The sequence below is a fragment of the Nasonia vitripennis genome, chromosome 5, assembly GCF_009193385.2.
Source record: "Nasonia vitripennis strain AsymCx chromosome 5, Nvit_psr_1.1, whole genome shotgun sequence".
NCBI classification, from domain to species: Eukaryota; Metazoa; Arthropoda; class Insecta; order Hymenoptera; family Pteromalidae; genus Nasonia; species Nasonia vitripennis.
Window position 1 is genome coordinate 11882008 of NC_045761.1, and position 14510 is coordinate 11896517.

At 45.1% G+C, this 14510-nt stretch overlaps 4 protein-coding genes across 13 annotated transcripts; 3 read left to right on the forward strand and 1 right to left on the reverse strand.

Moving 5' to 3' along the window:
• Nucleotides 1-57: 57 nt before the first annotated feature.
• LOC100679284 (guanine nucleotide-binding protein subunit beta-like protein 1) lies at nucleotides 58-10075 on the reverse strand. 7 transcript variants are annotated; one of them, XM_032601087.1, is made up of 10 exons: nucleotides 9155-9283; nucleotides 8898-9083; nucleotides 8524-8807; nucleotides 8222-8442; nucleotides 2791-3826; nucleotides 2158-2704; nucleotides 1395-1666; nucleotides 1136-1314; nucleotides 731-1064; nucleotides 58-660 (listed from the first exon to the last, which is right to left on the reverse strand). In XM_032601087.1, the coding sequence occupies exons 7-10, from the start codon at nucleotides 1536-1538 to the stop codon at nucleotides 358-360; spliced, it is 960 nt and encodes a 319-aa protein (XP_032456978.1). In that variant the 5' UTR covers nucleotides 1539-1666; nucleotides 2158-2704; nucleotides 2791-3826; nucleotides 8222-8442; nucleotides 8524-8807; nucleotides 8898-9083; nucleotides 9155-9283; the 3' UTR covers nucleotides 58-357. The 7 variants fall into 7 exon arrangements, with proteins under 7 accessions (XP_032456978.1, XP_032456979.1, XP_031788368.1 ...); XM_032601088.1 differs by lacking the exons at nucleotides 2158-2704; nucleotides 2791-3826 and having other exon boundaries at nucleotides 9160-9401; XM_031932508.2 differs by lacking the exons at nucleotides 8222-8442; nucleotides 8524-8807; nucleotides 8898-9083; nucleotides 9155-9283 and adding an exon at nucleotides 4054-4177.
• On the forward strand, nucleotides 3509-7991 carry LOC100124253 (globin). Of its 4 annotated transcripts, none has more exons than XM_032601105.1 (4): nucleotides 3509-3763; nucleotides 5208-5412; nucleotides 5996-6221; nucleotides 6805-7991. In XM_032601105.1, the coding sequence occupies exons 2-4, from the start codon at nucleotides 5258-5260 to the stop codon at nucleotides 6934-6936; spliced, it is 513 nt and encodes a 170-aa protein (XP_032456996.1). In that variant the 5' UTR covers nucleotides 3509-3763; nucleotides 5208-5257; the 3' UTR covers nucleotides 6937-7991. The 4 variants fall into 4 exon arrangements, with proteins under 4 accessions (XP_032456996.1, XP_031788373.1, XP_031788371.2 ...); XM_031932513.2 differs by having other exon boundaries at nucleotides 3659-3763; nucleotides 5227-5412; XM_031932511.2 differs by lacking the exon at nucleotides 3509-3763 and adding an exon at nucleotides 4311-4608.
• A 331-nt stretch (nucleotides 10076-10406) lies between the features above and the next one.
• On the forward strand, nucleotides 10407-11501 carry LOC103317855. Its single transcript, XM_031931888.2, has 4 exons — nucleotides 10407-10690; nucleotides 10793-10923; nucleotides 10981-11131; nucleotides 11202-11501. The coding sequence occupies exons 1-4, from the start codon at nucleotides 10425-10427 to the stop codon at nucleotides 11434-11436; spliced, it is 783 nt and encodes a 260-aa protein (XP_031787748.1). The 5' UTR covers nucleotides 10407-10424; the 3' UTR covers nucleotides 11437-11501.
• Nucleotides 11502-11537: 36 nt separating this feature from the next.
• Nucleotides 11538-12877, forward strand: LOC103317854. The gene is made up of 3 exons (XM_016985852.2): nucleotides 11538-11790; nucleotides 11919-12168; nucleotides 12248-12877. Exons 1-3 carry the CDS (start codon nucleotides 11565-11567, stop codon nucleotides 12447-12449), a joined length of 678 nt encoding a protein of 225 aa, XP_016841341.1. The 5' UTR covers nucleotides 11538-11564; the 3' UTR covers nucleotides 12450-12877.
• Nucleotides 12878-14510: the final 1633 nt, after the last annotated feature.

The window sequence follows — 14510 nt, forward strand, 5'->3', positions numbered from 1 at the left end:
AGCCAAAGTAATGATGAGATAAATAAATTAATATTTTAATTTGTAACGTAATTAAAATGCATTTTAATTTTATAAACTTCATTTTTCTAAAGAAATAATGATAACAGTTTAACTAAAAAAAAATTATTATTCACAGATCACAAGTTTTTAGAAGAAAAGTACTTATTAAAATTATGGAAAATTAATATTGGAGCATTTGTATTTGAATTTAAAATATTGAAATTATTTCAAAATACATATTTTATTTCATGATCAAAGATAAACTCTCCATTCATGATAATAGTCTTTTCTTCTGAATATTTGTACTATAAATTCAATTATATAGAAAATATTATCTTTTATTCAATTGGTATCCAATTAATTGTAAAGGTCCCAAAGAGAAATATTTCCATCTTTGCCAGCAGCAGCCATTAGACATTTGCTGTTGTAAGCTTCAACTTTACACGTCGAAAAGATTATGTCATGGATTGTAGCTTTGTGCTGATCTAAAACGACGAGCGGTCTCAGCGTTTTCCATGAGTAAATCCTTATTCGACCATCCCAACCTCCTGCAGCAAATACTTTAACATCAGGTCTGATCGCAATAGCTGATGTACCTGGATTTTTTAAAGGCAATCTTGTTTTCTCAAAAAGTTCATTATCCCTGGACAATGAAAAAACCTGGAAATTCAATTATACGAATAAGAGACTTAAAGTAATCAATTGATTGCAGTGATTATGCTTTACTAACTTCCAAATTATCACATGGACTCCCTACAATGCCATGCACCAAAGTAGAATTATAATCAACACTCATGGGACATTGTTCAACTTCTAACGAGGATAGAATCTTCTTTGACCTCAAGTCCCACAAAGACATCTGTCCACCATCGTAAGCAACCAACACATATTGAGATTCATTCACAAATGGTTTTATAGCCATAACCTGTCCAAGAGATTTCATATCTGGAAGACAATGAGCAGGGTTCAACTCTATTTCCGTTCTCAAAGTTTTCAAAGAAAATAATCCAATTCGTGAGTCGTTGAGCGGTATTAACAGTTCACTTTCTGTTGAAACTTGGCATCTGTAATGATAAGAGAAATTGATTGTAGAACAGAGTTATTATCCTGTTGAGAAAAAAATGTTGATACCCACCGACAAAAACCACAATAATCTGTGTCAACAGTTTTGTTTATGACCCAACTGGAGCTGCGAGCCTGCCAGAAATTAATCGCACCCCCCTTTCTCTGAGTAATAAAACATTCGTCTGCCATGTTGTGCATTGCCAAACAAGGCTCATTAGAGGTATTGAGTTTAAAAATTTCACGATTTTTCTGAAATAGAGCAAGAGGATATCATTGGCTTAATGAGTGCACAAGTACAAGGCACAATTGTACAGTATCACAGTTCTCACCATTAAGTCCCAAATGTGTACCCGTCCACTTTCAGTTCCTGCATAGAGATGCTCGATGTAAGGTGAAACTCGAAACATCAGACTATGGACTGGGCCCATGTCGCCTCTCATCAAATAAACTGGGTCTGGTGGTAGGATAGCCATTATTGATTGATTTCGAGCTTCTCTCTCGCTTGGATTTTGATTTTGCAGGGGAACTGATGAACCCGTGAAACTGGCGTTTGGCAGAAGACGGGAGGCTCACGGCACGCTGGTGATTATGATGGTGTTTCCTGCAGAGTAAAAAAAACTACCCGTTAATTCCCTCATTCAAAGTTGGAGTTACTCCAAACGTTCAGTGGAAGATGCTTCAGAGTGAAAAACTTTCAGTTTCATTGATAACTCGCAGCAGAGCAGCGTAATTATCCGAAAATTTCGCGAAAAACGGTCGCGCAGTTTTGTATACATACATAAACTGAAGACCTCCCTCAGAGATCCTCGCGATGCGTAAAACAGATGAGTCTCATCTCGAAAGGCCTGGCTGCAAAATCGAACTTTACCGAGGAACAACACGGTCCTCGAATCAAAGCATATCCCGGAGAAGTCGCAATCGCGAAAGTCTCCGGTACGCAGAATTCGAGGGAAAATATAATACGTTCGGATAACATGGCGACGTGAGATGTATATAGGTATGCGTATGGACGGCTCGGTACCGCGAGCTCGAGACAAGCTTTCCCGGTCGGGAATTAGCGAGAGGGTTTCGCGGAAAATCAGAGAGACTGACCTGGGAGGTGATGAGCTGCGCTGAAATTAGTGAATTTCGAGGATTGTCAGACCATGATTTCTTGATATTTAGAACGAGGAGACGTGCCAGCTTCACCTCCCGCCTTCTTCCGCCGCTGTTCACGGTTTGTTTTGTTGTCGCGAGTACAGTCTCGCTCTCGCGTTCGCGCATGGCATATATATATATCTCTCTCGCGCATACAGCGCACCGGGAGTACGCACACCAGCGAGACGCGGCTCGAGTGTACGTGCACGAGTTCAAATTTGCGCGCGCGATTTTCTACGGGCCAATGCGCCGTCGCCGTGCGCGCGGGACACGTTGTGTGCGTGCATGTATACGAGGAATTCCATACGAATAAAAACTGCTGTATGGCTGGAAGGTAAAAATATGAGGGACATCAAATTTTGGAGCACGCGGAGAACAATTATTTTTACCGTTCTACGTGAAATGACATTCCAGCGCGGAAAAAGTGCCTTGTGGTACATACTGTTTTCTCGGCCATTTAAATTATGCGAGCAGTGAGTATATAGCCTTCGTTTATTTATTTCTGAAATCATAGTAAAAAAAGAAGCTTCAATTGATTTGAAAATGAAAGATCGTTAAAAATACGTTAAAAAGATCGTTAAAAGTTACCTAGGCCTAATTTTTTATTACAACATGAGACAGATACATTGAGTATATAATATACAGAGGCGTTGTATTATCACCATTCCAAACTAAAAGCACTATATCAGACAAGTAAATCCAATACTAGAAATAAGAACATTCTGTAACAAGAATAGTTACGTAATAGCTATTAAACTATTTAATGACCTACCTAATGAACTTTGGTTATATCAAATATAGTTATAAAGCAACTCATTAAATATAATTGCAGTTTCAAACAAAGGCTATAACACCGTTAACCAGTTTTATAAAAACAAATCGTGAATTGTTTAGTTTTAGTATTAGTATGTAAGTTTTTAAGTTTAAGTTTTGTGAACCGGCCCTATGTATAACAGGTAAACTTGTTTTGCCTCTATAGGATATGCTACTGTTGTCTATAGCTATATAGACAAACATGTAGTATGATTGTACTGGTTAAATAAATAAATAAATAAATAAATAAATAAATAATTGCTTGTAGGTAAAAATATATCAATGAGTTAAAAGCAGCTCTTTTCAACAATTTTTTTTTTCAAATTAAAGCTCTTTTTCCTTTATATTTTTATCCTTCAAGAATAATTGCGGAATTCCTCATACGTTCATCTGCACATACATAGATATATTGATGCATACATGCGTATAAAAGCTACGTAGATATGCATATAGGTATTCGAGTCACGTGGCTGACACTTGAGCTTGATACAATATAAAAGCATAATGCGAGAGGATGGAGTGCATAAAGTCGCGTCCAAAATCCCCATTGGTTGAAGTAAAGGGCTCAGGTATAAGGGACCCTCAGCTGTCTCCACAGTCCACTCTAATGTATGTAGAATATATAATAATACAGCAGCAGGAGAACTCGTCGTCGGAGCTCAATCGGTGATGCTTCTGATGCACTGTACCATACAAAAATCTTTCTCGTCGTGAAATCATCGAGCAAGACTGCGATTCAACTCGATCTGTACGTATGCATGTTATAAATTGTCCTCTGCGTCCGTATCTCTGGCCGACCAATGCGCAGCGTCTGTAATTGGAAAAATGTCGTCGCTTTGACTCCCTCGCACACACATACTCGCGTTAATTATCTCTAGAAAAGCGTATAAAATTCGCGAGAAATTCCACGTCTCCGTGACACACACACACACACACACACACACACGAGCTCCGCCGGAAAGCGAGAGAGAAAAATATAGGTCTAGTCGAGGAGAGAGATGGAAAAAAGCGAGCTCTTGGCACGTCTCTCCATTATACCATCATCTTCCGCGCTCGTTTCTATTTTCATTACATCGGATTGTCCCTTTCATCTCGTCCCCGAAAAAGTGATATCAGCGCGACGGCTTCGTTTTTCTAATTATCGCACTAGAGGCCGCCGTAGAACCTATACTGCGCACATAATAACGCACGTACACATAGAGCGAGGCAGAGAGAGAGAGAGAGAGAGAGAGAGAGAGAGAGAATCGGGTCACACACGACAACGCCGCCGCCGAGAAGTCCTCTCTCTCTCTCTCTCTCTCTCTCTTGCTCTGCGCTGCGGCGTCGCAGCTCTCTCCTCTCCTCTCTCGGTAGAAGGGGAAGAGTCGGCGGGAGGGCCAAAAGCCGGCTGCTGCGAGACATGACACATGCGAAAAGACGCGCGCGCACTCGGCGCCCGTCCGCTTCGCACGAGGGACACCAGCAATCACCACGAGCTCTCTCTCTCTCTCTCTCTCTCTCTCTCTCTCTCTCTCCCTCGCTATACTCATAAGCTGCCGATTTTTTTTCCTCCATCTGCGCCGAGGAGTCTCCGAGGAGCCAGTCGAGTCGCCGGTGAGTTACAGCATCAGTTCTGAGTATTATTGTTTATCTCGCTATAAGCGCGTACGCGGAAAACAAATTTACAATTTCGGAGCCGAGCGCGCGATAACGAAGCTGCAGCCGGTGAATAACCTAGAGCCGCGAGCGCTCTCTAATGAAACGAAAGGGAAAAAAAATCGCCCGCTGTACTGCAGGGGATAACACCTAATTACGTATCCTCGGGGGAAGAGAAAAAAATTCAATTTCGCGGGGGGCAGCCAATCGATCGGGCTTTTGCTGTACACTCGGGCACAGTAGCTTCTCTCTCTCTCTCTCTCTCTCTCTCTCCGACTCTGTGTGCACGCGTTGATTGTGCCAATCAATGAACAGCAATCAAAATCAGCGCTGCGTCGAAAAGGCGATTTCAATTAAGAAAGCTCTTTGATTGCGCTGCTCGCGCGCTGTTGATTCCGCGCTCCTAAGTCTATATTGCGAGCGCTATATATATATATATATCCTCTTTGCCTTCTTATATTGCTTTCTTTCGCTCTCTGTGTTTGTTATTGGCTCGGCCACGCGCTCGAGTGCGTTCTTTGTGCTGCTGAGGCTCGTTTGTAATTGCGCTGGTGCAGGTATTGTTGTTGTGCGCAGGTGTGCAAATCGAGGCATCAGCGTAGGAGATATGGGTTCGTCCGGCAGTCTGTTTTGGGGCTCGGCCAACGACAACGTCCTGAACCCGGCGACTGGGTTGACCGGTCGGCAGAAGAAGCTCGTCCAGAACATGTGGGCCATCGTCAGGAAGGAGCCGATACCCAATGGCGTTGCCATCATGCTCGCGTGAGTATACAATGTTATAACTTGACTTTGCCTCGCGAGAAAGAGAGCTATTTTTATGAAAGCTCTCGGGGGAGCTTTTTGTTTCGAAAGTTGCGACGGCTCTTATTATATGTCACGTGCGGGCCGGCTATGCGCGATGCATTACTATTCACTCGCCGCAGGTGCAATATTTATACTGCTCTCGCCTTGTATAGAGTGACTCGCGCTCTGAACTTTATCATTAATCCCGACACGTCCGCGCGGCGACTCCGAGAATAATATTCCACAGCCGAGTCGTCTTGGTTTTATTATTATCATGTGCGTTTCAAATTGCCTGAAAACAGAGCCGTAGCTCTTTGCCAAGTCGTAAAGCTCCAACTTAACGATTTCTCGGCACACGTCAGTCGTCATAGCTCCAAGTTGTTTCGCGAGTTTCTTTAATTAGCGAGGAGCCGTTGCTCCAATCGAGATCTTTCGAAGTCACATGACGAACAAAGATTCTCAACGAGCTTTCGCCGAAACTTCGACTACCATCGGATACATCCTAGCGCACGAAACTTCGCTGTTTTAAAATGCCTCGAAAACGCGCTTCAACTCTGTGCAGCTACTTCAAAAAGTATCCGGAATACCAGAAGGTCTTCACGCACTTCAAGGACGTGCCGCTCGAGGAGCTATCGGCCAACAAGAAATTCCAGGCGCACTGCCTCAACATCGTGACGGCACTCAACAATCTCATCGACTCCATAAACGATCCGGCCCTGCTCGAGGCCAACCTCGTCGCCATAGGCGAGAGGCATCACAGACGTGGCCAGACCAAAGAACAGTTCCTCGTGAGTACATACTCTTATACGATCATACATTTACGTATGTACATAGCGCACCTGCACTAGCTTATTGATTATTTAAGAGGCGGACAAATTATGCGACACGTGCGCGCATAGTAAATATGTATACACATCAGCGAGGCTTTCCGCTTTTTAATTTCGAGCCGCGGGATCGGAATGAGAATGATATGATATGCTAAAGCTTTAATAAGACGCTGCGAAATTACTCGCGCGAAAACTTTGCGTATAGGTATAACGCCACTGAGCGCATCGGTGAAGATAAAAAAAGTTCTATCAGCGCGCGCGCGCGCGAACTTTTAAATCGAGAATGCAAAAAGTTGGTGGAAAACTCTCGAGCTTCTCGCGAAACAGCTAGTAAAGATGAGAAGCATTATTATCCGTAGGTACAGAAGCGTCGCTCGATTGAATCGAATTAGTGCTCGTTAAATCGTATCGCGTCTCCGGCGTATATATCGAGAGTACATTATGCGCGCGCGGAACTCGTCGGAAACGCGTAATCATCGACGCGTAATCATTACGACTAATTCATACATATATCTCCTCTTGCTTATCTTTCTATCCATTACAGCATCTGAAGGAGGTGATAGCGGAGGTACTGCGCCAGAAGCTCGGGGCAAAGTTCACGGCCGAAACCGCGGAGGCTTGGAACAAGACGATCGACGCTGCTTACACCGGCATCTTCCAGACCTTTTCCACGTAATGCAGGCTCCTCCGCTCCGACACCCTCGTCCCGACGCCGTAATTCTCTTCCCAATCGCGCCAATAACAGAGCTATATCTCTTCAACCGATGATTTCTACTCGTCGCTGCTGTATATACAAATACTATACTCGATAACAATATTATATGAATGTTCGCTTGTGCTCTCGTCCTGATAAGGAGCTGATACGCCAATGGCTCTGAACACACACGTACACGTTATACACATACAGACGCTCTTTTGTAATACGCGCGTCGCGTTCTTATACAACATTCTTATATAATAATATCGGGTACACAATCTGTTGTTACAATTATAAGTGCGCATATAGAAAATTGCTGTATGTATAAATGTGTGTCCTTTTCGAAAATTCTCGTACACCAGCAAAAGCGAAGCTCAGACATTATCACGCACGGCCACTGCATCGCGCGGGTCTCTAGAGCGCTTAGACACAATAGAGGGAATATGCGACTTCATGCTATTGTTTAGCGCGAATGAGAGAGACGGAGCGAGCTAACAAGTCGAGTCGCGACGGAGAAAGAGGAGCGCTAGCTCCGATCGATAAAATCGTATACACCGTTTTCAGAGCGAGCCGCGAAACACTTGTTCGCTACTTTTCGTCTCTTATTCTCTCTTTCTCGCATTCGATCCCTTGTAAAGCTTACACTTACATACAGAGACGATGTAACGCTGATTTCGAATATAGGCCATTTGCATATACACACGTACCTCACTGCACCTATACACACAATCTCCCGCGCGGAGACGAGGACTATAAATTTTTTGCTTTCGAAGATCGCTAACAACTGCACGCACACGGCGTATGATATATGATATGCATAGCATGTTATACTTTCGACAGCGTCAATATATATATATAATACACATCACCTTCGTGGATATTATAACACAGATACGCATTGACGTTATTGGTATATGATATACATATACGATGATTGAATAGCAAATTCGACATTTATTTTTTTAACTACCTTTTTTGTGTACTAAAATATTATAAAAATAAACTCTTTTTTAATAAACTTTGTTCTAAACTTCTCTCAAGGCATTTTCAATTATACGCACACGCACATATACACAAACACACACACACACACACACAGCGAGCAATCGGCGCGGCCGGATATCGCCATCAGCGGCGTGCCAATGACCGTCCCGTTCTTCCTAGACATATATGTACATATGCAACACCCACGCATACCGAGTCATCGTATAGAACCATTGGATTCTCCATGTGCATCGCGTGTCGGGGTATATTTTTAACTCACCTCTCGCCGATGGCATCTACACGCGTACAATGCTCGTCACTCTTTGATCCGCAATCCAGGCTTGCCTCTGATGGCTTTTGAGTCGTCGTCGTTATCACGCGGCTGATTACCGCACAGATCCACGAGGCAGCTTATCTTGTTTTCGTCGCATCGCGCGTCGTTGCAAGTCTTCTTATCCTTACTCTTGCGGAAGAATTTGAATCTGCCGCGCTTCGGCTGGCCTGAATTAAGTCGAGCAAAGAAAACGACTCATTAGCAACGCAAATCTTAAAAATTACTCTAAAAAAAAAATTTCAGCGAACCTCGATCGAGCTGCTGGACATTATCGCACTTGCAGCAGTCGCACCTCAAGTTGCACTGATCTCTCAGAATACAAGCTATCCTGCTCCTCAGCTCTTCGTTCTCGATGTAGTGTCTCGAGACGTCGGTCTTGTTTCTCTTGCGTTTTTTCCTCGTCTTCCTCCTCGGCGCTACTGCGGACTTCGCGGAAGTGGCTGCAGCGGACTGATCCCCGCGACTGGACGAGCAGCAGGTGCACCGATCGATCTCCCCGAGATTGTCCCGGCTCTTTTCGTTCTCCGGCGGGCTTTAAAGTCAGACAAGTGGAGACGCGCGTTTGTTCGCTATCAATTGCACGCCCGCCGCTGATCAAAGCGCGCTTTTACATGCTACCTACCAGAAGAAGCTATCGAGAAGCGGCTGCTGCTGTTGAGAAGACTGTCGAGACCGCCTGCGGAGGTAGAACAGAAGTAGGGCCGAGGCGGTGATCGCCGCGAGGCTGCATAGGACGATGAGGACCACCTGTGGTGAGCCGCGACGACTGTCTCCTGGAGGATCGCTATTGCTTATCGTCGGTGAGATTCTGTGAAGGATTAAACTTTGGTTACAAGCTGAGCATATTCGAAGAAGAAGAAAAAAGAAAAGTCTCCGTACAATACCTCTTTCTCCGACGTCGGCTCTTGGGGTGACGGCGAGCTTTCCGCCTAGCGCTGCTCCTCGAGTCTCGGCGATTAGCAACGGCGGCAGCCGGCTCGTGAAGCCGGAGAAGAAAGTGCGCTGGTAACTTGGCCTCTCGCTTTGTCCGCCGTAATGTGGCGCTTTTCGCATTGTCCCGGGGATTTCGGTAGGTCGCTTGAATTCCGACGGAGTCGTGTATGTGACATACAACGTAGAAGAAGCTGCTCTGAGATATTAGAGGTGTATACGTATATAGGAGCATCACCTGGCAATTTGTCGCGCCAGTGGGCGAGTCGCCGGAGGCAGTTTACCCCCGTCACCGGGGAACAGCCGCGCGGCCTCGGGCACTCGGCGGGATTCAATTTTCCCGACAGGTGCCTCAACTTTGCCGAGTCGCCGGGAAACGCCGTCGTCGTCGTCGTCCGAGATACTCTCTGGAGGCAGTGCGTATGTGTGTGTGTGTGTGAGAGAGAGAGAGAGAGAGAGAGAGAGAGAGAGAGACAGAGCTGAGTATTAGCGCACGTCGACCGAGTCGATTGGCGGACGGGAATTATGCCGAGCGGAGAGGAGCTTATTTATTACATACAGAGAGAGAAAGAGAGTGGAATATACGTTATGCCTCTATCGCGGAACGGGACGAGGAACTAAGTTTGTTATTTTTCACACAAAATCAGGTCGATATTTTTAGACATGCAAATTCGCCGTTGGTCGTGCAAACGTTCGGGTGCGAGAGTCGCGGAGAAGATGCAGATATTTTATATGCGTACCTCTGATAGTAACGCCATGAGGAGGATGGAAGCGCGTAAAATTTGCATATCAAAATCGAGTTGAAAATAAGCTCGCTATAAAAGTCTCCGACAGAACTGTAGGTCTCATGACGGCTGTTGACTTCGACCTGCTTGAACGTAGCCGAAATCTCTCTCTCTCTCTCTCTCTCTCTCTCTCTCTCGGTACAAACAATAATAGTAACCTCCCGACTTTTTGAAGGCATTGCGCGAGATGGACTCTCGACGATAACCAGGTAAAAAGCAATTCCAAGCGCGATAATAAAAAAAAGACAAATAGCGCAATGGAGAAAAAGATCAGATATAATACACGTAGCCGGCCACCTCTTTCAATTAGCTCGTAAAACCGCATCGCAGTCTAATCCCCCTTTTCCCACGTAAAACAGATTTGTATCGCTGCATGCCATCGGCTCGTAAAGCTTTTATATACCTGTATACCTACACAAGACGCGACGCGCGAGATGCTGATGCCGAGCGACGCAGCGGCAGCGCCGGCGCTGGGCAACTTTTATTTCGGTCCCGTTGGACTGCGCCCGGTCTTTGAACCCGCTTACTTGGCCGAGGCTTCTTCTCAGCTGAAATCAAGATCGAAGCCCAACTCGAAATTGGATCTGACGCTGGACGTGAAGCCAAGATCGAGGCACGTACCCGTCAAAGGCAAGAACGTCGAAGTGATCGATGTCGATAGTAATAGTAACGATCACAGGCTTGTCCAGGACGATTCAAAGTATATTCTTTGTGTACACTGATGTGCATGCGTAGTATCGGGTATTGATTTGCATTTTCGAACGATTCGAACGGATTTTGAGAATCAACGGCGCTTTTTCAGGCTTCGCGATGACGACGACGACGACGCTGATTCGGAATCCGAGCCCACGACCGCAGAGCCGAAAAAGGACGGGAAAAAGCACCACGCGGACAAGAAGAACAAGAAGCCCAACAGATTGGACTCTGCGCTCGGTATACATTGTGCATTTGAGTGAAAATTCGATTTTTCAATTCGCGCGTGAATTCCAGAGCACCTGTGCCCGAAATTGCGAGTCTCGATAGTCCTAGCGATACTCGGCACGATAGTGCTGGTGGCCTGCTGCTGCGCCTTGTTTTTGCGCAACCGCATCGTCAAGTGTTTGAAGAAATGTTGCCCGAGGCGCAAAAAGAAGGACTCGAAGTGAGACGAAAAAGCCGCCAATGTCAGCCTAGATTCGCACAATGATTTTCGATGCGTTATTCCTACACAGCAAAGACCTGTTCGACGTCGAGGATGGCGGTTACCCGTATCAATCGTCGCGCAAGTCGTCCTTCAAAAAGTCGAGCAAGAAGAAAAAGGGGAATCCCCGGATGATCGACACGGGCACGCAGGACAGCCGCACGTCCGTGGCGAAGCCGCAAGAGGAAGCGGCCGAAACTGTCGGTTGTTCACCTTGCTGCCGGAAGAAAAAGAAGAAGAAGAGCGACAAGAAACGCCGGAAATAGATTATTTTCTTTCTATAGCTCTATACACAGACAGCTCTTTCGAATAAACGACTTTGCACATTCAACTGTCTCCGCGCACGCGTCAGTTTTTATAACCCCTCGCGCGTAAGCTAGAATGCAGTATATTGATGCAGTACACACGCGGAAAAATGATTCATTCCCCGCTGACGCTGCTGCTAGTCGCGTTGACGTCGATCTGCGAAAGAGGAAGAAATATGGTCCGCGCGACAATAGACGTTAACCTCGCTGAATTAGAATACTTGTCAGCTCGTCTCGACCCGCACGAGTGTCGTCGGCTCGTCGCTGCGCTCCATTACGACAGTTATGAATTGCCCGAAAGTTTAGCCGGAGCCGGTACGTATATTACAATTCATTGCGCGAGCTTTCCATACGATCCATCATACATCAAGAGGATACGTCTTCATTAGCAAGTCTCCATTACATTAGTTTTTCCTCCTCTGATTAATTTAATCAAATCGCAGAGCACGAGGTGAGCGATGACATCCCGTGTCTGCGGCATCTGTTGCACTGGAACGGTACGCCGGGCGAGGGCCGAGGCAAGACGCACGAGCTGATCGAGCGTCGACTCCGTCAGCTGGGACACCAAAAGCTCGCCGACTGGCTGGGTCGCACGACCTTCCGCGAGCTCGGCAAGGACCTCACCAAACTCATCGACGAGCCGCTGCCTGGAGCCGAGGAACAGCAGCAAACGAGCACGAGCTTGGCGGTGCTGTGAGCGTTCGATTGATCAGGATGAATTGGAGGAGGGCAATCATCAATTTACGATCGCCATTTGTCGCCGCCAGTATAGGCACGACGAGGTGACGGACGGCGATGCCACAGCTACCACAGCCGTGATCGATGATGACTCCGACAACGAGAGCTTCTGGTCGTCGATTGAGCTGATTGTGCAGGCACTTTTCGCCGGACTGACGTTCGCGCTGGTCGTGATCCTCGGCGCGCTTGTCATCGATAGATTCGCTCGGTGCAGCGGCGACTCTGGGAACAACTGACACGCAGCGCACACCTGGAAAGAGGAAGATGCACATGTAATAAAATGCGTACATCAAGTTCTATTATACACTCGCTGTCGGGAGAGGCATTAGCGCGAACCTTGAGCGGAACATTAAAACGTCTCGGCTCTAAATTCATTATGCTCGCGAACGAGCTTTTATGCAATTTCAGGCGCATCCACGGGCGAAAGCAAAAGCGAGACTCTACATATGCATGCCACTAGACAAACCGTTAGCTGAGCCATCCCTCCGCTCTCCCTCAAGAGAACAAAACCACTTGAGACCCATTGTTTGGGGGCGGCGATTGTCGAATATATCTCTACGCGGGAAGCGGGAGGGTAGTGTCGTTGCGCGAGAGAAGTGGAGTTCAGTGAGAGAGAGAGAGAGAGAGAGAGAGAGAGAGAGAGAGAGAGAGAGAGAGAGAGAGAGAGAGAGAGGGAAAAACGATGTATCGGAGCTTGCAGCGCGCTTACTCGCTCGAGGGGCTGATTTGATGGAGCCGACCTTGACCAGCGAGAGAGAAGACACACACACACACACACACACTGCAGAGGACAAGGCCGCGTACGCGACCGCCAGCAGTAGAGCTAGAGAGAGAGAGAGAGGAGCTGGATTTCATTGTCAGATTTCAATCGACAATCGTTAAAACTCGACAGCTCGCCTGCTGCTGCGGATTCCCTCCTTTTCCATCTCCTTCTCTTCTCCTTCTTTTTACCTTTTCGAGGCTCGATTTCACCGCTACTCTCTCGGTGTTGTTAGTGAACTCTATCTATACCTATGTACCTACTCTCTCGTTGCGGCCGCGTACGTAATTAATTGAAGCGGCTTTTCTTCTGTACCTATACACTTGTCATCTGATGACATTTCGAGCGTATCAGTTCTGCAATTAACATTTTTTTTTATTTCAGCTTCTGTTTTCGTTCGTTTATGAAGCCGCTCGTAATTGCTAGATTTCAGTCGACCTCAGCTCCGGAGAGCAATTAACATTGATTTGAAAACTTTCCGTCATTATCTGGGATCAATCTTTTAATGGCTGGTAAAACTCGCCGGTCAATCAATTATCAGCGGAAATTTCACGCGAAAGCCAGCTTCTATGTATGGACGAACTTATCGAGATCGGCGAGATGCTTGACTTTGTTCTGAAATAAACTCAGTGCGGTAAGTCGGCTTAGATACTTTATACTGCGTCTCTCGATAGAACGGCTATTTCCTGCAAAATATAATACTATACGTGAGAAAACGGTACTCTGGCGACTTGCAATGAAAATTACTTTTGTAATTAATGTGTAAACCTACTTTAGAAAATCTGATTCTAGTTAATGAATGGCGTTTTGTCAAAAAGATACAAGCTTTTGTTCACTTTTTGTATAATGGTGTTCACCTTGGAGTATATTCTACCTTCAATTTATTCCCGATACTGGTTGAGTATCTGCAGAGCTTGAACTTTGCAAAGAAACTGTAACAAGCAAATTAGTTATTGATTTAGATTTTCAATAGTTTTGTTCGTTAATGGCCAAATAAAAATTAACCCTACAGAACCTATTGACTAATACGTGTAATGGAACAGTGCTTGTAAGCATACTAATATAAATCTTGCATGCATCTCTATGAAAATTCATGGTTATAAAATAATTTTCCTTGAGGACTGCCATATTAGTACAAAAACCAACGTAATTTTCCCACCTAAAATTCATAAAACTCGATCAGTATTAATTTGTTGATAATGGTACAGCTTTATAAATTAGATTGATACGTTAAAAGGTTTACCATTAATTAGTTACTTAAATTATTTAAAATCTTTGGTGGCTAATATACTTTCTCCAGTATAAATATTTGTGTTGTAGCAATTCAGTTCCATTGTAAAACAGTTAATTCTGTAATGAGGTCCTTGAACTATTGACATATCAGATCTCTTTATAAAAATCTGTTTCCTAAATTATCATAGAAAATATTCTGCATATTCTGTAAAAAGTTTATCATATACTTAATACAATTAATATGATTAATTTGATTAAAATTCCTTTTGCTTTACCGATACGACGTACCTATTACACTTTGAAA